Source organism: Rattus rattus, chromosome 8 (assembly GCF_011064425.1).
Source record: "Rattus rattus isolate New Zealand chromosome 8, Rrattus_CSIRO_v1, whole genome shotgun sequence".
Taxonomy (NCBI): domain Eukaryota; kingdom Metazoa; phylum Chordata; class Mammalia; order Rodentia; family Muridae; genus Rattus; species Rattus rattus.
The window spans coordinates 55,004,515-55,031,945 of NC_046161.1; the positions used below are offsets into that span (position 1 = coordinate 55,004,515).

Genomic DNA, 27,431 nt, shown 5'->3' on the forward strand with positions numbered 1-27,431 from the left:
TAGAAAAGATCATCCTGAGTGAAGTAACCCAGACCCAGAAAGACAAACATGGTATGTGCTCACTTGTACATAGACATTAGCTGTAAAGGATAATTGTGCTACCGTCCACAGACCCAGAGACGCTAAGTAACAAGGAGGGCTCAGGGGGAACACATGATCCTCCCAGGGAAGGGGAAATAGAATAGAATTTGCAGGTGGACTGGGGACTGTGGGAATGGGAATAGCCCGGATCTGGCATGGGGGCTGGGAGGGATGAAGGGAGAGGGTACTTGAAGGATTTGGGAGTAATATAGAAACCTAGTGCAGTGGAAACTCCTTGGAATCTGTGAGAGTGACCCTAGTGAGGTCTCCCAGTAACACAGGATATGGAGCCTGAACTGGCCATCTTGGTCAGGTAAAGCTCCAGCAGTGAGACTGGAACATTAACTCCGCCACAAAACCTTCAATCTACAACCTGTCCTGCCTGCAAGATGTGCTGGGGTGATGATGGCTCAGAACTTGTGATAGTGGCCATCCAATGACTGGTCCAACTTGAGGCCCACACCACAAAAGGATGCTCATGCCTGACACTACCTGGATGACCAGGAAGCAGAGGCAGGGCAGTCCAGAGACCAGGATAAAACCAAATGCAATGGGGGAAAAGTCAATAAAATTATTCCCTGTAATATTCTGCTATACTCACAGATTAGTGCCTAGCCCAGTTATCACTAGAGAGGTGTTACCCAGCAACTGATGGGAACAGATGCAGAGAACCACAACCAAACACAGTAGGGGGAGCCAGGGGAACCCCGAAGAAGAGGGGGGAGGGAAGATTGTAGGACTCAGGGGAATGAGTCAAGGGCACAAGAACACAGCCCACAGAATCAACTAAACGGGTCATAAGGGTTCACTGAGACTGGAGGGACAAATTCGGACCCTGTATGGGTCTGAGCTAGGTTTTCTGCATATATATTATGGTCATGCAGCTTGGTGTTCTTGTGGGACTCCTAACAGTGGCAGTGGGAGCTGTCTCTGACTCTTTTGTTTGCACTCGGGACCCTTTTCCTCCTACTTGGTTGCCTCATCCAGCCTTGATGTGAAAGTTTGTGGTTAATCTTACTGTAACTTGTTATACCAAGTTTGGTTGATATTCTGTTCTCTCTCTCTCTCTCTCTCTCTCTCTCTCTCTCTCTCTCTCTCTCTGAAATGGAGGAGGAGTGGATCTGGGGGGAGAAGGGAGGTGGTAAAAAGGATGGGAAGAAAGGAGGGAGGGAGAACTGAAGTCAGGATGTATCAAAGAAAAACAAAAACAAACAAACAAAAACAAAACACAAAGCATGAGGCGTATGAGAGAAGAATAAAATATATATAAAAAAATAAAAACAAAACAAAACAAGAGTTAAACAAACCCAAGTCCTAAGATGTCAGGGAAAGGGACAGCAGGCTGGGTCCTGGTTTTGTTTTAAGGGATTTTGCTCATCTCTCAGTGGTGTGCCAAACTTTGCATGGGTGCTGAAGACAAGCTTGGGAAGGGGCCACCTCCCCGATCCTAGAGAGGAAGGAGCTGGAAACATGAAGAGGTTTGAAGCTCCCGGCTCATTTACCAGAGATGGACTGTTGGGGTCTGAACAACTAAACTGAAGCCACAAGTGTTCCAGAAGTAAGGCTTCCCTGGAGTGAATACAGTATGCAGAGGGTGTGGCAGGGAGGAAGATGAGTGCTCTCCGGGAGTCTCATTTGACAAGTGACTGGGCTAACTCCTCTCATGAAGAGGAGGGTTCTTGTCTCTCCATCCCCAAATGTCATGATGAGCTAGATTCTAAATATGATAACATTGTGTGAAGTTGCCTTAAGGTTTGCATAAAATTCCAAAGACATTTCTTACAAATATTCCAGCAAAGTTGACAACTCAGGAAGATGCCCTATATTTAGCATACCTTAATAGGGACCTGATTGAAAGGTTATAAGGTTATAGTGTGTGTATGTGTGCGATGTACGTGTGTGTGTGTGTGTGTGTGTGTGTGTGTGTGTGTGTGTACATGCGCTTGGGTCCTGGTATGAGCATGGGTGTCCTGCTACATCACTTTCTGCCTTAGTCCCTTGAGGCAGAGTCCCTCGCTAACCTGGAGCTAGGGAGGCAATCAGCAAGGGCCAACTCTCCCTTCTCTTCCCACTATACGCTAAGTCAGCGGTTCTCAACCTTCCTAAAGCTGTGACCCTTTAATACAGTTCCTCATGTTGTGGTGACACCAAACCATAAAAGTATTTTGTTGCTGCTTCATAACTGTAACTGTTCTACTGTTATAAATCATAAATGTCTGATATGCAGGATATCTGATATTTGAGCCTTGTAAAAGGTAATTTGACCCCCTCAAAGGGGTCATGACCCATAGGTTAAGGATCTGTAAGGTTACAGGTGGGCTGTAGCTAGTCTTTGCTACTTTGTGGGTTCTTCTACCCTTTCAACCTCCCAACACTTGATAAGAGAGAAAAGGAATAGAGGGAAAGGGAACAAGACCCCTAATAAACTCAGGGGTCCGAAAGGGGTGACTTCCTGCTGGTTAAAGGCATCGAGTTCCTTGGAGCAAGTTTGGTCTTTGCCAGCCAGATATATAATTTCGTCTTGTTTCTATTTTGAGCATAACTAAACAAACCATGTCCAACAACATCCAAAACCAACCAACAACAACCCACCCTGCCTCTGGGGGCCCTAGCATTTATATAACCTCTGAAAAGTCCCCAGAATTCCAAATGTCACACAGTTGCAGACACTGTCTACAGCTGACGAAGTCGCTGCACCCTGCTAGAGCACGAGGCAAGTCACAGCTGCCGTGGACAAGCTGAAGCAGCCCCATATCCCACGCCTGGGATCAAAACAAAAACATTTCCCCATACTCTTTCTGTGTTTAAAAAACAAACAAACGAAACTCCAATGCTGTCACCACAGTGGGCGGTCCCACCTGGATTTTTCCTTAGGTAATGGAAAGTCAAGATCAAATCATCATGCTTGCAGATGAAGCTCTCAGAGTTACATCCTCAGCCCCAGAGTGTATTCTCTGTAGCGTACCTGCTCCCTGCCAAGAGGAGCTGTAGTGTGAATAACCGTCACCAATGTGATAGGGCTGGTTTCCAGAGATTACACCGAGGGTGAGGGACCCTCCCCAAATACAGACAGCACCGTCTCATCTGCTAAGGTACCTGACTAAATAAAAAAGGAGGGGACAGGCTAAGCACCAGCATTCACCTCTCTCTGCTTCCTGCCGGTGCCATGTGACCAGCTGCTCTGAGCTCCTGTTGCCATGTCTTCTCCACCATGATGGCCCTACTGTGCCCTGAAACTGCAGGCCAAAATAAACCCTTCCTGTCTTGGGTTGCATTTGTATACTGTCATAGCAACAAGAAACGGAACTAATACAGGAGCTCAGGGTGGGATAGTGTCTGACATCATTTCCAGAGCCAAAACTCTTTATGGAGAGCTATAAATAAATAATAGCAGGCAGGCCTCTTTTTATTTTTTAATATAGGATTATTTTTTAAAATACGATTTTATTGTAATTTATGTGTCTGTGTGTGTATCTACTTGTGGGTATGTGCGTGTGAGTGGAGGGCTTGTAGAGGCCAGAAGAGGAGGTCAGATGTCCTGGAGCTGGAGCTCCAGGCAGTCGTGTGGCCTGGAAGTGGGTGCTAGGAGCTGAATTCAGGTCCGTTGCAATAGCAGCAAGGACTCTTAATCCCTGAGCCATCTTTCCAGCCCCTAAATTTAATTTCACTTTACAAATTCTAACTAAATAAATAGTTTTGTGGACCATATTCACCTGCTACCTAGGATGTCTACTCTATGTACAGCAGCCACACTTTTACAAAGGTCTCCAGGAGGTGTTTGGTTTCCATTCTGCTTCCGGTACCAGGAACAACGGAACCTAGTGCCTCTCTACCTCTGAGTGTCATCCTCGGCTCTTGCAGCATTTGCAAACCTGGACATAAAATACATCTCTCGTGTATGTAGGAACCAGTGGGAATGTGACCATTGATGTGCGTGCAGATGACAGCCCCTCGTGTCTTGCCACACTGGATAGTCTTGGAGATCACGGGTCTTGCCTTGTGAAAATCAGGAAAGGCAGTTGTCAGGGAGTCCACTGCAAATCGCTCTGCTCCTGACCTCACTCCAGGTGTGTGTGGGTCCTCCAATCTCCACTGTCCTGTAAGAAGGTACGTTTGGCTTCGGAAAAATACTTCCAAGCATTGTTTTAGGTGTTTGGTGTTTTGCCTGCATGTATGTCTGTCACCATGAATGTGCCTGGTGTCCATGGAGGCCAGAAGAGGGTGCCAGATTCCCTGGAACTGTAGTTAGAAATGGCTGTGAGTCACCCTGTGGGTGCTGGGAAGTGAACCCAGGTCCTCTGGAAAAGCAGCCAGTGCTTCTATCAAAAGAAAGCTAACATCAGGGTAGAGTTGGAGAAGGGACTGGGAGTCAGGGCACAGGCCTTTAATCTCTGCTCCTGACAGGTACAGTCAGACAGATCTCAGTGAATTCAGTCTGAAGTCAGCCTGGATTACATAGCAAGTCCCAGGCCCACCAGGCCTATACAGTGAGTCTCTATCTTAATAAATAAAATAATAGATATAATATATAATATTTTCTAATATAAGATATAATACACAATGATAAATAAAAATAAATAAAATAGGTCTGACAATGGAACACAGATTTATTCAAACCTGCAAAAGAGGGGCCGTGGGATTGAGGGCATAGTCCAAAGATAGAGCGATTGCCCAGTGTGCCTGAGGTTCTGGGCTCCCATTACTAGTCTTGAATGGGGAGGGCTTCCTTCCTGGGTTATTACGTCTCTCCTAGCCCCAGACCAGAAACCAGCACACTGGGCAGTGTCCTTTTACCCAGACACTGTTTTCCCAAAGACCAGGTTTCCTGAGTATCTCCTACCTTGGGGTCCTGCAGCAGAGCAAGCAAACATGACCTGTTCTTTGGTGCTCTGACGTGGCCAATGGGGTATATTATGTCGAAGGCCTTCAGTGAAGAGCTTCGTGGATGCGGATTCAAGTCTTACCATGTCCCTGGTTTCTGGTTAAGGCAGCCGATATGGTACTCGTCTTAAAAAGTTAAGTGTGAAAGTGTAGCTGGGCTTTAGAGCATCCTGGCATTTAAATAATCAACTTCATTCACCCAATAAATAGCTACGTGCGTCTCAACACTGCCTCAACACAGCACTGGTTTTGACTGCTCTCGCATCGTTGAGGGCCCCTTGAGATGCAGATCCTGATTCAGGCCTTTTGTGCCTGGCCTGACAATTTGCTGTTAGAACAGGTGCCAGGTATATTTGGTGTTGTTTAGGAGAGGAGACACGGAGGAGCCAAGCTCTTGACCTCCTAAGACTCATCCTAACCTTAAGTTGGCTATGCCAGAGGAGCTAACGGTAGAGCTGTTTTCCCTCAACCCTTGGTGGGTTTGTCAGGGAGACAAACCTGGGAGCTGCTGACTTGTGCCTGTCTCCGCGAGTCCAGCCCAAAGCCAGACGCCAGCTGAGCGGCATCTCTGCGCGGGGCGGGGAGGAGGGAGCTGTGGGGCTGGGGCGCCACCACAGAGGGACGCAGGGAGGGACCTGGTCTGGTTTTTACCCCGGGACAGGCCTGTGGAGCGCGGGGGAGTCGTCCCTGCGTGAGCGCTCAGGGCGGTGCCCGCCGTGCGGCGTGGGGCGGATCGCGACCCCTGTCCCTCCCCGGGGCCGAGTCTCCGCCGCGCGCGCGCCGCCCACGCGCGATCGTCGCTATCGCGGGCTGCGGGCTGGCCTGGCCTCGCGGCACGGGGACCCTGCCAGCCATGGCCCAGCTCGGCGAACAGGCTCTGCCAGGGCCCGAGACCACGGTGCAGATCCGTGTCGCCATCCAGGAGGCCGAGGATGTGGAGGATCTGGAGGAGGACGACGAGGGGACATCGGCACGGGCAGCGGGGGACCCAGCCCGGTACCTCAGTCCTGGCTGGGGCAGCGCCAGCGAGGAGGAGCCGAGCCGCGGGCACAGGTAGGCTCGGTAGCTCGGGCCTGGCGAGGTGTTCCCGGGGCTCCGGTGCGCGACAACTCGCCAGGGCAGAGGGGTTGACTCAACCCCGCCACGGAGGCTGCAGACTGAGTCAGAACCCGCTTTGGGGGACAGTCTTGGCCTCAGCCCTCAGCAGGTTTTGATTCTTGATTGACAAGGCTTCCAAGGATGGGGGCTGGGATCTGAGGGACCTGGACTTGGGGCAGATGGTTGTTCTGGGATCCGAAGGGGAGATTGGCACGAGCTATTCTCGCTATCCCTACTTCTGAAGGAGACGCCCCCTTCGGTGGACGCACCCCACCAGACATTTGATCCAGCCTGGAGTTCCCGTGAGGCTGGGCCTCCTCCTCTTGATGCCAGGGATCCTAATAGCCTTCATCGCCGTCATCACCTGCTCTGTTCATCATTCCAGTGGCTTCACTTGGCTTCTGGGTGGGCGCAGGCCAGGCACAGCTGACACATGCAGATGGGGGTATCCAGGAAGGGATAATTTCCTGGTGGAGACAGCTCTCCTGTCCTCAGTTGAGATGGCCTAGGGCCTTGCTGCTTCACCTTCCTCTGCCTTGGGGGTTCCCGTTTCTGCCTGCCTGTTTGCCTGTCTTCTATACCTGAGGCTGCCTCCTTCACTGCACGCTGATGAGTGGCTTATAGTGTGGGTATAGCACCCGTCTGACCTTGCCCCTGGGCGGTGAGCCTTCTTTTCAGCCAGACACCCATCACTAATGCTTAGGCCCTTCACAACCATGGTTTCCTTATTGCTGTTAAAATAAAAATGCTATCCCATAGGGAGCTGATGAGAGAAAAGAGACACAGCAATGGCACTAGCAGATTCTAGGGAAGGCTAAGAGTCCTTTGCTAAGAGCCTTCCTTTGAGATGCTGTGCCCAGGCTCTAGGCTCTCAGCTATGAAGATTTTGCAGAAGTACCTCTTAATCGCGAAAGCTCATTTCCAGCATGGGAGCATATGGAGGCCACAGCTGAGGGGCTGCTCCATCCCCACAGTTGAAAGAGACCGGACCTTGGTTAAAAGGGTCTGGAACCCACCATTTCAGGCCAGATCTGCAGAGGCACTGTTGTAGGAGAAAAAGGCCAGTCTCACAGTTCAGGGCAGGAATGGTGACACAACCAACATGCTGGCATCATATATACAAAAAGCTCTCTCTATGCCCAGCATAAAAATGAGAAGCAGATAAAAACAGATGCTGAGCCAGAGTAACTCCTGAGGTCATGCAAAATACCTGCGGGTGGCTTACCTTATGGCCTTGTTTGCCTGTGACATCAGGGAAAAGCTGCGCTCTCCTAAATAGCTGAGGTGACGGCCCCATTTACTTCTTGGCCCAAGAAAGATTCTCTACAGGTTCCAAGAGGAACTGATCCTTAGAGCCTTTTGCCTCATCCCTCACAGGTCACTTCAGGGCCACCCTTCGTCACTTTGTCTCAGCTCCAGCATCTCAAAAATGATGGAGCTTTCAACCTAGTGGAACAGTTTGTGTTGCCCACTAGCATAGAGTTGGCCCCTGAAAATCCCAGTAATTCTTCTGATGAGTGGATCTGCCAGGAGCCTTGTGGGCAGCCACCTAGGGTCTAAGGAGAGCCAATGGGCACAGGATAATGCTGTCCCCTCTTTGGGCCCAGCCTGGGGAGACAGAGGCTATCCGGCATGACTGTTCTCAGCTCCCATAGCCTGAAGAAGGAGCTTCAGTTCCTAAATCTGTTTAAGATTTAACACCCACCCACCTCATGCCCTCAGCCCGTAGCTGCCTTCTGTCTCGTTCCGTGCTCCCGGGACACTGTCCTGCCAAGCATGGCAGTGGGGAGGGGTGTGTGTGTTCGTCCTTCCGCCCTCCCACGTTTCCATTCTCCATTGGATTTCCAGTCAGCCTTGCAAACTTACTCTTGCCCACATTGCCCGGGCCCCTCCCTGAGTGAACCAGGTTGGTCCTGGCCTCTGCGGTGCTTTGGTACTCTGTGCATCATGGGGCTCACGCTCTCCCGGTCCTGAGTGCACAGTTACACCTCCCTCGAAGGTCCTTGAGGGCTGTGCCTGCAGCTCCCGTGCAACACCAGAATGGATGGGCATCTTGTAAGTGTGTGTGGGATGAGTACGCTCACTTCACAGTGTGAAAAACAGTGTGAAAAGCAGTGTGCCCCGCCCCCACCTGTGAGACAGAGCCTGGAAGGAAGGGGCTTCGTCTTAGCCCTTTCCACACCATAGTCCCCAGTCCAATACCTGGCTTATACCCTGGGGACAAGAAATAAATGGTTGCCATCGTTTTGATGTATTCACTAGAAGGATATGATGCATATGGTTTCGCCCAAACCGTGTGAATGTTGTACACAGAGTCAGCCCTGAAACACTTCATCTTGTAACCCTTAACAAGGACGTTCCCAGGAAGCCGTTAACACTGCCTTTGCCGACTCTGAAGAGGAGCACTAACTCCCTAATAGAAGCTCCCAGATTGTCTCAACAGTCAAGTTCCATGTTCAAAGCCCCACAGTCGTCTTCTACGTGGTATCTTACCCTCAGACCAGCAGGTGGTCAGTTCAGGCAGTTTGCCTGTGGTGCTGTTTCAGAAAAATCTTTTAATAGAGAGTCCAGCTTCTTAAAAACCATGACCTTGTAAAGACAGCAGCTGAACCAGACTCCCTCCTCCCCCAACCTGGGGGCGGGAGAGCATGCGGTGTCCGTGGAGACCAGAAGAGGGCATCACTCCCCAAATGTAGCAATGTTCTGAACAATTTAATGAAAATAGAAGGCTTTGGAACAAACAATGAGCAAAAGCTAAGTTGGCAGTGAACATGAGGTGTTTCTGAAAATGCTCACTCAGGCTGTGACTTCATGGCAGCCTTGGTTTTGGGCATAGTGTGCACATTTCGCCATGTGTCACCCCACCCAGAGCCAGCAAATGTTGCCTGAAACACCTCAACTCACATTCGCATTAGAATGATAGTGATGGACGTGTTTTTGCTGTGTGTGCAAAGTTTTCTGCACTCATAGAAACAGAATGGTTTGATTATGGAAAACATAGATTGTCTACATTTTCCTAGTCCGTCCTTCCTTGGTGTATATAAAATTAATTTTTTTAATTGTTTAATTTTAAGATTTTACTTTTATTTTTATTTATGTGTATGAATTATACATGAGAACCAGGGTCCACTGAGACCAGAGATGGGTGTCCAGTCCCCTGGTACTGGAGTTGCCAGTGGTTGTGAGCTGCCCAAAATGGTTGCTGAGAATCTAACTCAGGTCCTCTAGAAGAGCAGCAAATGATTGATTGATTGATTGATTGATTGATTTTAAAAATCACTCTCTCAGTTCCTGACTTGAGCCTCACAAAAACATTGTTAAATGAGTTTTGGCTTGGCATTGACACAGAACTTCCAGTCAGTTCTGAAGTGGCCCTAGATTTTTTTTTCTGACACTTTGCATTATATATTCATGCAAGGCCTTGTTGCCAGCACTGGCAATAAAAAATATTCATCAACATGAGTCATCTTAGGAAAAGGTGGACGGTGTCCTCCATGCTGCAGCACCAGATAGAAGCCCAGGCTTCACTCCTTACGTAACGGCAGTCGTGGCATCTCGGTGCTATGCCAACTTGTTTTGTCTTTAATAAATGATAAAATTAGGGAGTGGGAGAAGTGGCTCAGTGGTTAACAGTGCCAGCTGCTCTTCCAGAGGACTTGGGTTTGATTCCCGGCACCCACATAGAGCTCACAACCACCTGTAACTCCAGTTCCGGGATCCTCTGGTTCTTCATGCAGATGGTGCACAGACATAAACTCAGGCAAAATACCCATGTGCATCAAATAAAACTTAAAAATTATTACCAAGAAATCATTTTAAAGTAAATTTCTTTATTTATCATCAATAAATATTGAGTTTATTTACCTCTATATCTGAGGTCATATAAAAATTCGTATTAAAAGGAGTTGCTAGCGGAACAGTTTAAAAAGTCCTGATCCGGAACATTCTTAACCTCTTTCTTTCTAATGTCTTTACCATTTTAAGAATGTAAGATTAGATTTTTTTTCAAATGTTTCATGTTTAGATCAGTTTTTATAGTTCTGTTAACTTATTCCTTTGTGCCATAGACGTGCTGTAGACTTCCTGTAGATACGGAAGTTGGGGGTGAAGGGGTTAATTGAATTTAGACTAAACATTTTAGCAAGAGCGTTCCATAGGCCATTCCGTGACACTTCATTACCTCACCCCAGGAGACGTCATTGGTTAGAGGTGTTTCTCTATCATACAGATCTGTCTTTGTGGCCTTCCTGTCCCTCATTTATTAATTTGATATACCACAGTTTTTGATTTGCATCTGTTGCCCTCCAAGGATAAGTCCTGTGTGGTTGTGGTGGGTGATACTTTTATTCATTTTAAATAGAATTTTTTAATTTATATTAATTATTTGTATATGGGCACACAGGTTTCCTTGGATGCCAAAGGAAGGCATCGGATGCCCCTGGAGCTGGAGTTCCAGCTGTGAGCGGCCTGCGGTGGGTGCTGGGAACTGAACACTGGTCTTCTGCAAGAGAAGTTCGTGCTGTGGACGGCTGGGCTGTCTCTCCAGGCCCAGTCCTTTTGTTTTTGCTTATTGTTTCAGCTTTAGGGGATGGGGTCTCAGCTCAGACTGATGAATTCTGCGGTGTATTCATGTCTGTTCCCTCACCTGAGCCTCCCAAGTGGCTGGCACTGCAGGCCGAGTCGCTGGATAATCATTTTTTTTTTAGAGTGCTGTTGAATCCTCTTTGCATCTGTGCTCTTCAAGGGTATTGGACTGTAACTTCCTTCCTTGTAGTGCCCCTGTCTGGCTTTAATAATGGAGTAACGCTTGTAAAATAAATCTGTGAATATTTCATTTCTGGGATGAGTTTGAGAAGGACTGGTACTCACTCTTCCCTAAACATTGGTGAAATTCAGTGGCAGAGCCACCAAATCACAGGATTTTTTCTCTAATGGAAGATATTTGTTTTTTATTTCAAATTTTGTTTCACATCGTATGTGTGTTTTGCTTGCACATATGTCTGTGCACCACATACAGGCAGTGCCTATGTAGGCCAGAAGAGGGCGCTAGATGCACAGACCTGGAGTTAACAGGTAGTCATGCACTGTCAATCCTAACCACTGAGCCACCTCTCCAACCACTCTCCCTTGGAAAAGAGCTTTGCCTCATCATCTGGATTGACCAAGAGTTCCTCCCAACGAGGCAAGAAGGAGTATTTAATAATCTCACCTTTGAAATGAGAGCCTTTCCTCGTGGATTTTTACCTATTGTTGTTATAATTGGTTACGGTTACTTTAGACGCTTGAGTGTCTGTTTGGGAACGCCCCTTCATGCTGCCGTCAGCGCGCCCTTTGGGAACATGTCTACTTGGTTTGGAGCACAACCTCACTTTTGGAAACTTCATAATTTGTACTTTTCCTACTCCAGTCATGGAACTTAGCCACTTCCACAGGAATCCACGGTCTTTTGAAACACTAGTAAGAAAGCGTTTAGAAACCAAGACCGAATATAAAAAGTGTTTGTTTCTACCTGGGCATCAACACTTTCCAGGTCTTTCCAGGCACAGGACTGCCTTTAAAAATAAATCTGTATTATAATTCTATTTGAACATTACAGATTTTTGGTGTACACTTCCTTTTTTTTCCACACGGAGGATTTTGACTCCTTACAGTGTCTGTAAGAATATACGAGAACTGACTCTAGAGCACTCAAGCTCAAACACCCCTGTGGTCTGAGATGCCACTGGAGGCCATGTTGGTGTCTGCGGTTCATGTTGCAGCCTCAGGCCACAGTGAAGCCTGAGATCTGTGTGAATGTATGCAGTCTGTACCTCTGACTGGTGTCTCAGGGATGACCTCAGGCTTTGCTGCCTGGGGTGGGGCGTGCTGATGTGAACGGCATGAATAGCAGTCTGAGGCCATGCTGAGTCCTGGGTTCCGTGTAGCTGCTGGGGGCCATGGTCGGTGGTTCCGACACAGTCAGAGTCCATACTGATATCTGTGGCCCATGTTACCACCAAAGCCCATGAGGCTGTCTGGACTTTGACCTGAAGCCATGTTGATGACTGTGGGTTCAGGAGAACTCTCCTCTCTGGCCACTGCACAGCTCTCCTCAATTGATGGTTTCTAGTGTAGGTACAGACAGGATAAGGCTCTTCCTCCCTTGGGGGCACTGGCCACTAGGAGTTTGACCATGCTCCCGTGAATATATGGAAAACACAAAACAGACCCCCCCCTTCTTCTTTTTTTGTGGGGTGGAGTGTCACGGAGGAGTGGGGTATGGGAAGATGGAAGGGGAGCGTGATCAGGGTATATGATGTGAGGTTCTCAAATAATCGATAAAAGAAAAAAAAATGAATATACGAGGACTGGCGGGCCACCCATGTGCTACACACACTGCCCTAACCAGTGGCATGGTTCCTTCGCCGCCTTTTCCAAAGTGAGATCACATCCAGATGTTTCCAGCAATGTCTCGGTGAAGAGCCAGCATCTTCGAAAAAATAAGAGATTTATTTTTTATAATGCGTGTGTGACTCGTATGTGTGCAGGTGCTACCTGAGGCTCCCCAGCGTGGGTGCTGGGAACCGAACTTCAGTCCCTTGCATGAGCACCAGTGCCCATAACCCCTGAGCCATCTCCTCGAACCCAACCAATTCTCTCAAATTTGTCCTTTTGCAGTGCTGGAGATTGAACCCAGGGCCTCGTGTGCGCTAGGCAAGTGCTCTACCCTTGAGCTGCTTCCTCAGCCCAGAATTTTTTAATCACATTGGCTGCCCTCTTTTGAACTAAATCTGAGTCATCCTCTTATTGACGCTGCGCAGATGATTCTGAACTGACGTGTTTTTCACATGCGATGTTTCTTCTTTATGTTCAATGCCCTCCTTGTTATTGTTCAGCAATGTCCTTGTCCTTGTGGCCCTGTGACACTCTAATAGATCATTTTCGCACATACACTATGAACAAACTCTCTCCTGGGCTAAAGTCCTGGTGAGGAGGCCTCATTCATTGGGTGCTTTCCTTCTTCAGAATGTCTTTTGGTTAACAGCTGAGTCAACGCGCCCAGATTAGTTCAAGGTTTTATAGGAAAAACAGGTTTGGAGATTTTACTCATTTTTTTTCCCCTCCAATTTCCTTACAAACATGATAACTATTACGGAGCTGCTCCTGGAAGCCAGTCATCTGTTTCGATCTGATTTCTACCCTCTGTATCAGTTTCTCACAAATTACAAAATTACAGCCATAGCAAAGCACATGTGAACAGTAATGTTTAGGTATAAAAGTTAAAACTTTCTGGGTTTTTTGTTTGTTTGTTAGCTTGGTTGGTTGGTTTTTGAGATGGGAACAACCCAGGCTGGTCTGAAATTTGTAGGGAGCTGAGGATAATGAGTCCTGCCTTCACTTTTCAAGATCAGGAGCTACAGAAATGCGTCACCCCCAGGAGCGGGGGAGATCAAGCTCAGGGTTTCCTCTATGCCCGGTGAGCATCCGACCAACCGAGCTTCATCCATGCCCTCAGGTCTTCTTCAAGAGGAATTAATATGGATGTATTAATCCCAGTCACTCTCCTTCCTTCCCAGAAGAGTCCCTGAGAGCTGGGTTCAGTGGCGCATGCCTTTCATTCAGCACTCTGGAAGCAGAGGGAGTAGATTTCTACGAGTCCAGAGCTGGACTGGTCCATAAATGGAGTTCTAGGCCAGCCAAGGCTGCACCATGATCCTGTCTCAGAACAAAACAAAACCTAGACAACAACAACAACAAAGCGTCTCTTTGGATTTACCATAACAAAACCTATTTGCTTTATATTACGCATACTTTTTAAAAACTCTACTATGTGCAAACCTCTTAAATAGAAGCCAGTATGAGTTCTACCTTAAACCTAGTATTTAGGGCACTAGTGTACATGAGGAGCTATGAGACAGTATAGACAAGCACTAGAGAGGAGGGGCGATTTCCTTTCTAGAGTGTTGCTTTTGAGATACATGGCTAAGAGAGGGACACGCTGTTCAGGAATCGGGAGTAGCATGTGCAAAGGTATGAGGTAAGAAAGTTTGAGACATGGGGTCTTTCTATTTGCTTGGAGCAATGGGTATTTGGAGGAAGTGAACAGAAACGAGTTTGCAAGACGGAAACAGCCAGATTCTAAGTGCATCCGAATATGGAGCTGAGCACTGTAGGCTTTGTTCGGTGGGCGGTGGAAACCCTGCTGCAATCAGTAGTGATAATATTAAAGTACAACAGCTGCATATTATAAAGGCTTCTTCACGATATGTAATGTGTCAATTGTGTGGAGGAGGCTGGAGCCCAAAACAGTACAGGAGGAGGTAGGAGGTGAGAAGATACAGCCGCAGCAAGGCTCTAGTTGGGAAAGATATGAAAATACAAGAACAAAGAGAGATGTGGTATCTGAAAGGTAATTGAATTTACATTTTCCCTTTAGACCTATTTCCCAGCCTCTGCCTACCAGCAAAGAGACTCAGGCAACACGGCAGGTACTGCCAAGCAGCAGAAAGGAAGCGGGACTGATTTCTGAAGGAGTTGAACGTGCCACAGAGTCCTAGGGAGGCTAGGACTGGGAGACTGGGAACAGCAGGGAAAAGCCTCTCTACTTTGGTTGGAAGGATCAGCCAGAAGATTCTCTGTTTGCCGAGGTGAAGCTGCCCCCATCAAGTGTCTGAAGCCAACTAGGAAGAAAACCGCTAAGGGTAGAGAGCTGCAGGGGGAGTCCATGGAACCCACTAAGCAAATTATCAGCCCCCCTCCTTCCAGCTGAATAGTGTGGCGCTTAACCTCCCTCCCTCTTGAAGAGTGGATGGAGGATCCTGAAACCTTCCAAGGGGAAGGAGTGATTTTGCAAGGGAGAAACCTGATCAGCACACAGCAACAGTTGTTAACTGTATCCTGATACAATGTACGGAGGATGGAAGTTTACCGCTGTGGTCCTCCTCCTCCCTAGATCCCGTGCCTTAGAATAATGATGATGGCGGCATCACAGAAACCTCAATGGCAAGGCATTCCTCAGCACACCTAACTAATACCTGTCAACACTGTCAAGGTCATCAAAGATAAGGCCATCTGGAGAAAGTCACTGCCGAGAGGAGCCTTGGGGGGATATACAGCATGTGATGTGGTGTCCTGAGTGAGGTCGTTTAGGGGGAATTGAAGGGAGTCTAAACAAACTATGTGCTTCAGCTAATGATAGTGCATAACTGTCATCTCCTTAAGAAGTGCACCATAATAATCGGAGACATTAATAATAAATAAGCCTGGAGTGAGGCATGTGGAACTCACTGTGCTATTTTAATAACTTTCCCGTAACTCCAAGATGATTCTAAAATAAGCTTATTGAAATTTTAAGCAAAAAAAGCAAACCGTTCATTAGTCACCTGAAGCAAAACAGTAGCAGGACAATGCGTTAGAACAGGCAGCACGGAACACAGAGGTGGTGGGGGTGTCTTAAAAGTCAGCACTCCAATCGGTACACTGAGAGCTACTACAGCCGCCAAACCAGAACAGGGTGCTTTCAAAAGGGAACAGCCTGGGGCTGGGGAGGTAGCTCAGTGGGTAATGCACTTGCTGTACACGCGTAAAGATCTCCCCAACACCCACAGTCATGGTGGCCCCCCTATCAATCCAGCACATGCATGCATACCCACATGCATATGAACATACACCACAGGCATAGGCACATGGAAAGAAAGCTTGGAGGATCAAAACCAATTCTTTAGGTACTGACTGAATAGCCACTAAACCGTTAATGGTCTCAGTGACACTGCCTAGCATGGAAATCAAAGACAGAGGACACGCGAGAAAGAATACACACAGAAGATACGTTTGGATAGTCACTTAACTATTAGAACACATTCATAAGATAGGCAGTCATAGCCGAACATGGTAGTGCATGCATATCTGTAATCCCACCACATGTACAGTAAGGGCACTGGGATCTGGAGAGTCAGGCCAGCCTGAACTACACAGTGATAGCAAGGCTAGTCTGTGCTATATTTTATGACCTGCTTCAAAAACAAATACTTTCTCCATAGGGATGGGCGCTTGCCTAGTATGCCCAAGACCCTAGATTTGACCCTCATCCAGCACTTAAATATTATCTCAACAAAAATCTTTGTCCTGCATGGAATGTGTCTACATAGCCACAGTAATAAAACAGGTTGACTTTCAACATTCATATCTACCTCTAGACACTCCTTGGGATATTATTTCGCAACATAGAGTGTGGTGATGAGCGTTGGCAACATGGTGTAGAAGTTCATCGAATCAAATATGGAGGATTGGGCATGGGAAGAGAGACAGCAAGGTGGGGCGACACAGCACACGTCTATATAATGAGCAGTGGTTGGCACAATTCTAACGAAGTACAAAACCATCTTAAGGGTGCTGGAGAGATGGCTCAGCTGTTAAGAGCACTGATAATTCTTCCAGAGGACCTGAGTTCAATTTCCAGCAACCACATGGTGGCTCACAACCATTTATACTGGGATCCGATGTCCTCTTCTGGTGTGTTTGAATATGACAGCTACAGTGTATTCATATACATTAAAAAATAAATAAAATCTTTTTCAAAGAATCTTAAGTGTACTCCCACAAGCAAACAGGGCAGGGGTGTGGCTCTCCTGCTGGAGTATTTATCTTGCACACATGAAGCCCTGGGCTTGATCCCCAGCACTGTGCAAACTGGGTGTGGTAGTGCACACTCGTATTCCCATCCCATGGGAGGTGCAAGCAAGAGAATCATCCTTGCTACAGCTCACGGTCATCCTTGGCTACATAGTGAGCTCAAGGCTAGCCTGAACTACATGAAACTCTGTCTGCAAATCCCCAAACAGACAGACAGAGGGCTAGTAGAGACCAACAGTAAAATAAGAATGTTAACACTGGAAGAACAGGCCATGGATGTAAGTGACCCGAGGTTCTCATTTTATAATGGGATGCCTCCAGACACTACATCAAACAATGATGACAAACAGTCAGGGATTCTGAGCCTGCCCAACAAAGATGTCAGTTAGCAGAGGACAGGATGCAGTGTGTGATGGGGACCAGTGGAGAGTTTTGGATGGAATCCACTACACTGGGATATGATAGAACTACAAATGGCTCACACAGAGACAGGGCAGTCCAGGAAGTTCTCCTCTCACACTGGAGTGGCTGATTCCCAATCGAAGATAAACTCCTAAACAACGTGAAGTGGAAAGGAGGCAGTGAGTGAGCCTCTGTTTCACAGGGCTTAGCCTGAAGCCCCGGGCTCTCCCAAGGCCAGCTGTGTCTGCTTCCTCTCTACATCTGACCCCATCTCCCATCTCCCAGGGCCTAGGAAGATGGAGTCCAGCAAGGCGTCCCCTGTACAATGCCCCTCAAGAGACACCCAGCCAAAGCATGTTGACATGTGCTCCTGTGTTCCCTTTGGTCCTCTTGTACCTCACTACAGAACTTAACACCATCACCCACCTTCTGCATAGCCTCTCCCTGTGTGCACAGGTCTCTCTGGATTTGTCACTACCTATCTGCCTGATTGTATCTCTTCTTTCTCCCCCCATTTCTAAATGTTCACACCCTCCAAGCATCTATCCTTGAGTCTTGGGTTCAATTGGACCCCTCAGTGGCTGTGACTACATAATCATGAAGGGAGAGACTTTTCCTCAGCCAGATGACAGAATCAAGTTTTTTCTCTTTAACAAATATGGAATATCCCTGGCACAGCTGGCCTTGGAAAGATCAGGGTACCAGACCAGGCCCTGAGAGTCAGACACTCTGCTTGACAGTCTCCTAAAAAAATCACATCTGGAGATGGGAAGATGGGGTGAAGACAGCAACCTTGTATGTGGTTTCGGAGCAAGTGTGTCTGAGTGACCTGCAGTCTCAGCAGATAGTATAACTACTCTTCAAACTTCACTTCTGCAAAGTTTATTTTTGTGCAGGTGTGTTTGTGTGTATACATGTGCAGGTCCACATATGTGAGGCCAGAGGTCAACACTGACATCCTCCTCAACTGCTCTCTCCCTTATTTCTTGAGGCAGAGCCTCTCTTTGAAGCTGGGGCTCACCAATTTGGCTAGCCTTGCTGGCCACCAACCCCAGGCATGTTTCTGTCTCTGCTTCCCTAGTGTTAGCATTTCAGACGAGCATTACCACCTGTTGGCCTTCTACCCATGTGCTGAGGAGCTCGACTCAGGTTCTCATATTTGTGTGGCAAACACTTCACCAATCGGACCATCTCCTCAGCCCCGTGTTCCTAGTCTCAAGATACTCTCTACTTGTTCAAGCCAAAACTTGACTCCTCAGGTGATTGGGGACAGAACTTTCTGTACATTGGATGGTCATATGGCCAACCACCTTTGAGAAAGCCAATTCAGATATGACGTTTAATTTCCAAAAGTTGCTATGACAACCAAATACACAGTAGATGGTATATAACAACAGAGATGCGTTATCTTTTTTTTTCTTTTTTCGTTTTTTCGGAGCTGGGGACCGAACCCAGGACCTTGTGCTTGCTAGGCAAGCGCTCTACCACTGAGCTAAATCCCCAACGAGATGCGTTATCTTATAAGTCTGAAATGAGGGGCCCTGCTTGCATGAGATTGCCTGTATACTCAAGGATAGATGCTTGGAGAATATGTACATTTAGAATGGGAGGAGAAAGAAGAGGTGGGGCAGGGGGCTACTCCTAGCATGATCCCAGAGAAGGATCTACCAGGCTTGTCTCCTAGCCTCCTTGGTTTCTGTTGTGACACTTTAATCTCCAATTACATCCTGAGTAGCCATTTCCCTGTCTGTGTCTCTGTGTATCCAAGTTCTCGGCTTTTATGAGGACCTCACCTGCACAGGATTGGGGTCATCCTTCTCGACGATGGGCTCCTCCTTGCATTACCATCCATAGTGACTAACTCCAGACAAGGCCGTGTTCTGGGCTCTGAGGGCCTGTGGCTTCAATATATGAATTTGCAGGGAGACAGTTCAACCCACGGCTAACTCATTGTCTCCCTCTGGCCGCAGTAGTGCCACGACAAGTGGGGGTGAGAATGACCGCGAGGATCTAGAGCCAGAGTGGAAGCCCCCGGATGAGGAGCTCATCAGGAAGCTGGTGGATCAGATTGAGTTCTACTTTTCCGATGAGAACCTGGAGAAGGACGCCTTTCTGCTCAAGCACGTACGGAGGAACAAGCTGGGCTATGTGAGCGTCAAGCTGCTCACCTCCTTCAAGAAGGTGAGGCTGGCTTCTCAGAGGCTGCCTGGGGCATCTCTGAGGTGTGGACCTTGTGGTGTTAAATTTTTTGGTCTTTAGATTTGCACCATCTCCTACCATAGGCCCCCTGCCTAGCAAATTTTCAATTATATATGAGACCTGAAAAAAATTCAGAAAAAGTATCAAGAGTGGGGATTTAGTGTAGCTAGAGAGCTAGCTCAGTCACTACAGTGTTTAACCATGCAAGTATGAGAACCAACGTTTGATCCCCAGAATCCACAAGGAAAAGCCACGCTTGGTTCTACACCTGTAATTCCAGATTAGTCTACGGGGTGAACTCTCTGCCAATGAGAAGCCCTATCTTAAATATAAATAAATTAGTAGCAAGGTGGAGGGATCTTGAGAGGAATGGCACCCAAGGTTGACATCTGGTTCCCAGATATGATAATGCATACACACACACACACACACACACACACACACACACACACACACACACACACACACACAAAAATCATGCATGCACACATGTGTGGATGGGATATGAGAGTATTCTTTTTTTTTTTTAGATTTCTTATATACATTTGTTTGCCCTTTCTAAAGGGTCCCCTGAGTCGCTAACAATCTATATCATCTTAGCCCCAGGGCTTCCCTTTCACTGGTGCTCTTAATAGGATATTCATTGCTACCTATGAGGTCAGAGTTCAGGGTCCGTCGATGTATAGTCTTTAGGTGGTGGCTTAGTCCCTGGACTCTGGTTGCTTTTGGCATTGTTGTAGCAATGGGGTGCAAAGGCTTCCTTTCTCTGATTCCTTCAACGGGAGTCCTCAATTCAGTGGTTTGCTGCTAAAAAAAAAAAAAAAAAATCTTGTCTAAAGAAAAGAAAATGTGGGGCAAAAATAAAATCTTTGCCTAAAAAGAAATGCTTGTTTGTTCTCTAAAGGGTCTTGAGGTCCCCTCTACCAGGCTGTGGGGTTGGGGATTTAGCTCAGTGGTAGAGCGCTTGCCTAGCAAGCACAAGGTCCTGGGTTCGGTCCCCAGCTCTGAAAAAAAGAAAAAAAAAAAAAGAATGTAACTTGTTCTCAGTATCTACAGAGATGCCCCGAGGGTACTGCCTGACAGGGGATCTAGAATGCCTGATCTAGAATCCTACTCACTGCTTACCAAGCTGAGTCAGTTTGGGACGGAAGTGAGCACACAGAGCTCAGCGAGGAGAGCTTTCTCCTCGACTCCGGCATGCTCTGCTCTGTGTAAATCCAATGAGAACTCTGTGTACAAGAGCGATAGATGATAAGAGGTCACGACAGCCAAGCAGGAGACTGCCTGTCTCTCCTGCTCCTGCTGTAGACAGATGTAGACCTTGGACCCAAACTCCCTGCTCTCAAAGGACTGACTAACCACTTGGAATAATAACTCTATCTCCTGGGTAAGGCTTGGAGGGGGTGTGTAGTACTAGAATGGAAAAGCGCCATGCAGCTTGTATAACAGTTTACGAAAGGAGTGGGCCCATGTAGGGAGTGGGTCCTGGCCAAGATGTCTGTGCACTTTATCAGAAAGCACTGGAGAAAAGCTCAGCACCTCAGAGCTCTTCTCTGCCTGGACTCTTTTTTCATTTATTCATTCGTCAAACATATTATTCTTTATATTGGACAAATGTTGTGTTAAATACATGAGACACAAAAGGATTACAGCCCAACAGAAGATGAGAGAGATGAAATCCTCCAGGGTTACCACAGATGAACTCTGGAAGACACAAAGATATGTGGGGACCAGCTTGTCAGTGCAGTGAACCTTTCTAGAGAACTGAGAAGCCTTATTGGAGTGTCGTCATTGGGATATGGTCTTAGATGATAAATAGGAGTTTGCAAAGTACAGAGGGAAGGAATATTTCATGTCCCGAGAACAAGCTCTAACATGAAAAATATTTCCAGGGTTGGGGAATCCTTAAATGAAAAAGCCAGCGGGATCCTCTGCATAACCCCTTTTTGTGTTCCCCAATGGCTTCAAGGGCCACTCTGGTTTTCTCTCCTGTCCTAGCTGGGTGTATCCTAGATACACTCAGGAGCATTCTCTTTAAAACCAGCTGCAAGGTGGACACTCCCAAATCCACACCCACAGACTCAGAGCAGAGACTCTTCCTTCCAGAAGGTTCCCTGCCAATCACAAGGAGAGACGTATCAGGGGAAGGAACCAACACAGGGGGATTGCAGAGTCATAGTTCCTTTTCTCATCACTGTGACAAATTACTGGGTTATAGTTGGGGTGCACCCCATCACATCGAGGAAGGCACGGCAGCAAGAGCGTGAGGCAGCTGGTCAGGAAGCAGAGAGGGATGTGTGCTGCTGTATACCTTGCTTTCTGTTTTCTGTTCTGTCAGGGACCCCAGCCATGACACAATGCTGCTCACATTTAGAGCTCATCTTCCCTCTACAGCTAAACCTTCGTGGGAACATCCTCACAGACACATCCAGATGTGCGTATCTGTCGGGAATCTCAATCCAGTCAGGTTGACAATGATGGTTAATAACCCCATAGAGTTCCTGACAATCTTACAAAGTTCTGGAGAGTGCACAAGCCAAACCTCCATTTATTTTCTTTAATTTTTTTTATTGTGTGTATGTGTGTGTGTGTGGTGTGTGTGTGTGTGTTATGTGGTGTGTGTGTTATGTGGTGTGTGTGTTATGTGTGTGTGTGTGTGTGTGTGTGTGTGTGTGTGTGTGGTGTGTGTGTGTGTGTGTGTGGTGTGTGTGTGTGTGTGTGTGTGTGGTGTGTGTGTGTGTGTGTGGTGTGTGTGGTGTGTGTGTGTGTGTGTGTGTGTGTGGTGTGTGTGTGTGTGTGTGTGTGTGGTGTGTGTGTGTGTGTGTGGTGTGGTGTGTGTGGTGTGTGTGTGTGTGTGTGTGTGTGTGTGGTGTGTGTGTGTGTGTTGTGTGTGTGTGTGTGTGTGTGTGTGTGTGTGTGTGTGTGTGTGTGTGTGTGTGTGTGTGTGTGTGTGTGTGTGTGTGTGTGTGTGTGGTGTGTGGTGTGTGTGTGTGTGTGTGTGTGTGTGTGTGTGTGTGTGTGTGTGTGTGTGTGTGTGTGTGTGTACTATGTGCATGCAGTTCCCTCAGAGTCCAGAACAGAGTGTAAGGTCACCTGCAACTGTTGTTATAGACTGTTGGGAGCCATCCTGTGGGTGCTGGGAATTAAATTCAAGTCCCCTACAAGAGCAGCTAGAGCTAGTAACCACTGAGGCCTCTCTCTAGTCTCCTGCTTCCTTTTCTGGTGTGATACCCAGAAACCATCATAAAGAAGCCCAGGGAGTAACCAGCAGTTCTTAGGAGACCTGGCTCTTGCCTCTGCATGTTCACCAGTTCTCTACAGCTCTCCTCTGGTAGAGCATAGCCTTACCTTCCCAGTAAGGCAGCACATGCTTCCTGCTCTAACTCCAGGCATCTCCCGCGTGTTCCTTTCCGAGCCATTTTCCCAGATGCCTCCATCGTGTCAGGCCGTGGTTTTCCTACAACCTTGCAGTGACCGAAATTCATCTCAACCTCTTCTGGATTCGTGATGACTGACTGTTCACTAGAAATCCAACCATCTGCTCAGGCCTGATTCTCTGTGGCTTATTGATCAGCCCAATCACTCTGTGTAGGTGACCTGATTCTTCATGCTAAGAATGAGAAGCCATGGCTAGAATGGACAGTGCACACGTTCCCGGCAGTGTGTCAGGACTCTGGGCTCTTTGGATGTTTCCCTGCCCTGCCTGGGTAGCAAGCCTCTCCATCATGCTTTCTGTGCCTTTTCTGTTTGAGGCTCTGGGATACTGGGAGTTATCCTCTGCAGATTAACCTCTTGGGCCCAGCCTCAGAGGTCTCTGGATGGTTTCCCCTTGCAGGCTCAGGTTACCCACCCCGCCCACGTCTAGTAGTTCTTGGGATGACTCATATCCCTGGCATATCCTTCACTGGAAGTGGACTTCCCCAAAATTGCCGTTTTATGAAATAAATACAGCTTTTCATAAGCTGTGGCATCAGTATGCACAGTTTCCATCATGGGAGGGGATTTTTTTTTAAAGATTTATTTATATATTTTATGTATGTGAGTACACTGTTGCTGTCTTCATGCACACCAGAAGAGGGCATCAGATCCCATTACAGATGGTTGTGAGCCACCATGTGGTTGCTGGGAATTGAACTCAGGACCTCTGGAAGAGCAGCCAGTGCTCTTAACCACTGAGCCATCTCTCCAGCCCCTCTTCATGTGGTGTCCCTACCTGTTACTCTTGGGGGACAGAGAAGCAGAGGATCTTTGGAAGGTTCCTCTTTACCATGAATCATACCACTGGAGAATGTGAGACCCTCTAACTCCTTTCTTAGTGGTAGCACATTCAGTGGTGACTGCCTACAGTCTCTGCATTTGGAGGCCTAGATGGGAGGGTTCACGAGTTTGAGTCCAGCCTGGACTATAGAGCAAAAGCCTGTCTCAAACCAAAAAACCAAAACCAAACAAACAAAAATCTGAACTGGGGTTGTCACTCATAGAAGACTGCTTGCCTGGTATTCTACATTCTGCCTTCAGGACTGCCCCAAACTCCACTGTGACATACACATTTGCAACAGTGAGAGCACAATGTTATTGAGTATTCTGTATTTTTGCACATGCACCCCCCCACACACACACACACACAGACACCACACACACACACACACACACACACACACACACTTAAGCATTTCTCGGAAGCCAGCCACCTTGGTTTTTTTTGTTTGTTTGTTTGTTTGTTTTTTTCCAGACACGGTCCTTCCCAGGCCTAGAACCAGCCACGTAGGCAAGGCTGGCTGGCCAGAAAGCCTCTCTCTGCTTCCCCATTGCTGGGATTAGAGGCACAAGTTATCCTGTCTGTCTTTTTCCCATGGTTTCTGGGGGTCAAACTGAGGTCCTTGTGCATGTGCGACAAGCACTTTTCCAACTGCGTCACCTCCCCAAACCCTTACTTCACCTTTGTTTCAGGGCTATGAAGTAGATGTTTTTAATATTTCTAGCACTGAGACGAGGAGGTTGGGCATTGAGAAACTAAATAATTATCCAAGTCTTACTGGTGGGAGGAGGTGACACTTGGGTCTATGTACTATGTAACAGCCTAGTGTTAGAGCAGTGATTCTCAACCTATGGGTCATGGCCCCTTTGTGGATTGCATATCAGACATCCTACATATCAGATATTTACATTACAACTCACAACAGTAGAAAATTATAGTTATGAAATAGCAATGAAATAATTTTATGGTTTGGTGTCACCACAACACGAGGAACTGTATTAAAGGGTTTCAGCGTTAGGGAGGTTGAGAGCCACTGTGAGAATTTGACCTGTGAACTTGGGCAGAGTTTGGGGCTGTAGCTCATTGGGAGAGTGCTTGCCTTCTGTGCATGATGCCCTAGGTTAATCCCCAGTACTGTCAAAACATACAAACAAGAAGAGGCGAACGATGCTTACCATCTGAAGAGAAACCAGGGCTGTTGTTCCTGTTGTTATTGAGTCTCTCTAGCAAAGACTTGGAATCAACCTAGGCTGCCCATCAACAAATGAATGGATAATGTAAAATCATATACATATGGTATATAGGATCTATAATATATACAATGTCATATATAATATATATAATATTGTATGCATATATGACTACTGCTCAGTTCTACAGAAAAATGTAATCACAAGACCTGCAGGAAAAGGGATGGACTTAGAATGTATAATATTCGGTGAAGTCACACAACCTCAGAAAGCAAAAACGTCCTCTCTCATCTGCAGAATCTAGCCAATAGCATATCTATACATGTAAACAAATGCACACGTGAGCGTGGGATAATGTGGATGTGAAGGGTTAAATGTTAGAACAAGGAAAGACCGAGTGCAGGTGATGGGCATGCATTAGAGAGAGAATCTAAAAATCTTTCCAGTGCTAATGGTTTTCTTCCATTTTTGTGATGGGGGCTGCATAAAATACATTTGATATTGAAGCTTTAAAATCCAGTGTGAGGTTCCATAGCTTCAGAATGGCTAGTCTGTCTGCTCCGCTAGATACATAGACTTAGGGTCTGGCTGATTCCAGCATGTAATTCTTTTTGCAGTTTTTTTTATAATAGAGTTTATTCGAAAGAACTTTAAGGAAAGAAACCATTGAAGACGTGGCTGGAGAAAACTTTCATTTTATTCTCTGTCTGGTATTTGAGTGTCTTCCACATCAGGTATGAGCTTAGTCATCGGTGTTGAAGAGGCAAGGAAGGAAGGGGGAGGATATAGCATGTACAAGTACGCACAAGGAGAGGAGGCACCATTCAGACCTGCTTTGTGTTCTTCAGGTGAAACACCTCACACGGGACTGGAGGACCACAGCACACGCCTTGAAGTATTCGGTCACCCTGGAGTTGAATGAGGACCACCGGAAGGTTAGGAGGACCACCCCCGTGCCGCTGTTCCCCAATGAGAACCTCCCCAGCAAGATGCTGCTGGTATATGATCTACACCTGTCCCCTAAGCTATGGGCCCTGGCCACACCTCCGAAGAATGGAAGGGTGCAGGAGAAGGTGATGGAACATCTGCTCAAGCTCTTTGGGACTTTTGGAGTCATCTCATCGGTGCGGATCCTAAAACCTGGGAGGGAGCTGCCCCCTGACATCCGGAGGATCAGCAGCCGCTACAGCCAGGTGGGGACCCAAGAATGTGCCATCGTGGAGTTCGAGGAGGTGGACGCGGCCATCAAAGCCCACGAATTCATGGCCACTGAATCTCAGGGCAAAGAGAACATGAAGGCTGTCCTGATTGGGATGAGACCGCCCAAAAAGAAACCCCTCAAAGATAAGAACCATGAGGATGAGCCCGCAGCGGGTACCCGCCTAAGCAGATCCCTGAACAAGAGAGTGGAGGAGCTTCAGTACATGGGGGATGAGTCTTCCGCCAACAGTTCCTCTGACCCTGAGAGCAACCCCACCTCTCCCATGGCTGGCCGGCGGCACGTGGCCAGCAACAAGCTCAGCCCTTCTGGCCACCAGAACATTTTCCTGAGCCCGAATGCCTCCCCGTGTTCAAGCCCGTGGAGCAGCCCCTTGGCACAACGCAAGGGCGTCTCCAGAAAATCCCCACTGGCTGAAGAAGGCAGACTGAACTTCAGCACGAGCCCCGAGATCTTCCGAAAGTGCATGGACTATTCTTCCGACAGCAGCATCACTCCCTCGGGCAGCCCCTGGGTTCGCAGAAGACGCCAAGCAGAGATGGGGACTCAGGAGAAAAGTCCAGGGGCAAGTCCCCTGCTGTCTCGGAAGATGCAGACAGCAGATGGGTTACCGGTGGGGGTGCTGAGGCTGCCCAGAGGCCCTGACAACACCAGGGGTTTCCACGGGGGACACGAGAGAGGCAGAGCTTGTGTATAATACCTTCTATTTTTCATACTACTCCATTGAAAACAATCTTTGTTTTCGAGGTGCCCGCAAATAGCTAGCATGACAGAGAATGGAGTTCAGTCCCCTTAGAAAGCTTTTGTATCAGTGCAGACTCTTAATTTATATATTTGTAAGGTATACAAACTGTCTGGTGCGCCGTGGTTTTAGGATCTGGCTGGGAGCTGTGGTTCTCAGCATGGACACTATTTTGTCAATGTTTGGCATGTATAAATGTGATGTCTCTAAAAGGCTGTGGGATAGAGGCTCTCTGGAAAGGTTTAGCATTGTCGGGACTGGTTTTGTTTTGTTTTGTTTTGTTTTGTTTTCCTTACAATGACTGAGCTGTCCTTGGCAGGCCATGCAAGGGCTCCTCTTAAGACCTCAAAGGAGTTTTGCTCAATGGCAGATCCTTCAGTCAGTAGCATGGTGTCTTATAGGACTGAGTGTCTGTTCCCTGTCACCCGAATAAAGAATAAAACACCCACTGGAAGTCCTGTATCAGAGGCCGCAGACCGTACACTTTCAGGAAGGACCCCAATGGGGACATGTTCCCTCATAGAGCTCACAGTGTTCCCTCAGGGAAGTCTGGGACCGTCCCAGAGGCTTCTGGCAGCCTGGGAGGTCTGTCACTGCTAGAAGTCTCACTGAACAGGCGGCTTAGATGGTTTCTGCTGTCTCCACAGCATCCCAGACCAACAGCATTTGACATCACCTGAGAACTCAGTAGAAATAAACATTGCGAGGCCCCAGAGAAGGGATTCTAGGTGTGTTTCTAAAGATTGGTTC

At 47.5% G+C, this 27,431-nt stretch overlaps 1 protein-coding gene across 2 annotated transcripts; it reads left to right on the plus strand.

The window, feature by feature from the left end:
• Nucleotides 1–5,559: 5,559 nt before the first annotated feature.
• On the plus strand, nt 5,560–27,403 carry Larp6 (La ribonucleoprotein 6, translational regulator). 2 transcript variants are annotated; one of them, XM_032910205.1, is made up of 3 exons: nt 5,560–6,015; nt 19,047–19,254; nt 25,569–27,403. In XM_032910205.1, the coding sequence occupies exons 1-3, from the start codon at nt 5,816–5,818 to the stop codon at nt 26,634–26,636; spliced, it is 1,476 nt and encodes a 491-aa protein (XP_032766096.1). In that variant the 5' UTR covers nt 5,560–5,815; the 3' UTR covers nt 26,637–27,403. The 2 variants fall into 2 exon arrangements, with proteins under 2 accessions (XP_032766096.1, XP_032766095.1); XM_032910204.1 differs by having other exon boundaries at nt 5,561–6,015; nt 19,044–19,254.
• The last annotated feature ends 28 nt before the right edge of the window (nt 27,404–27,431 follow it).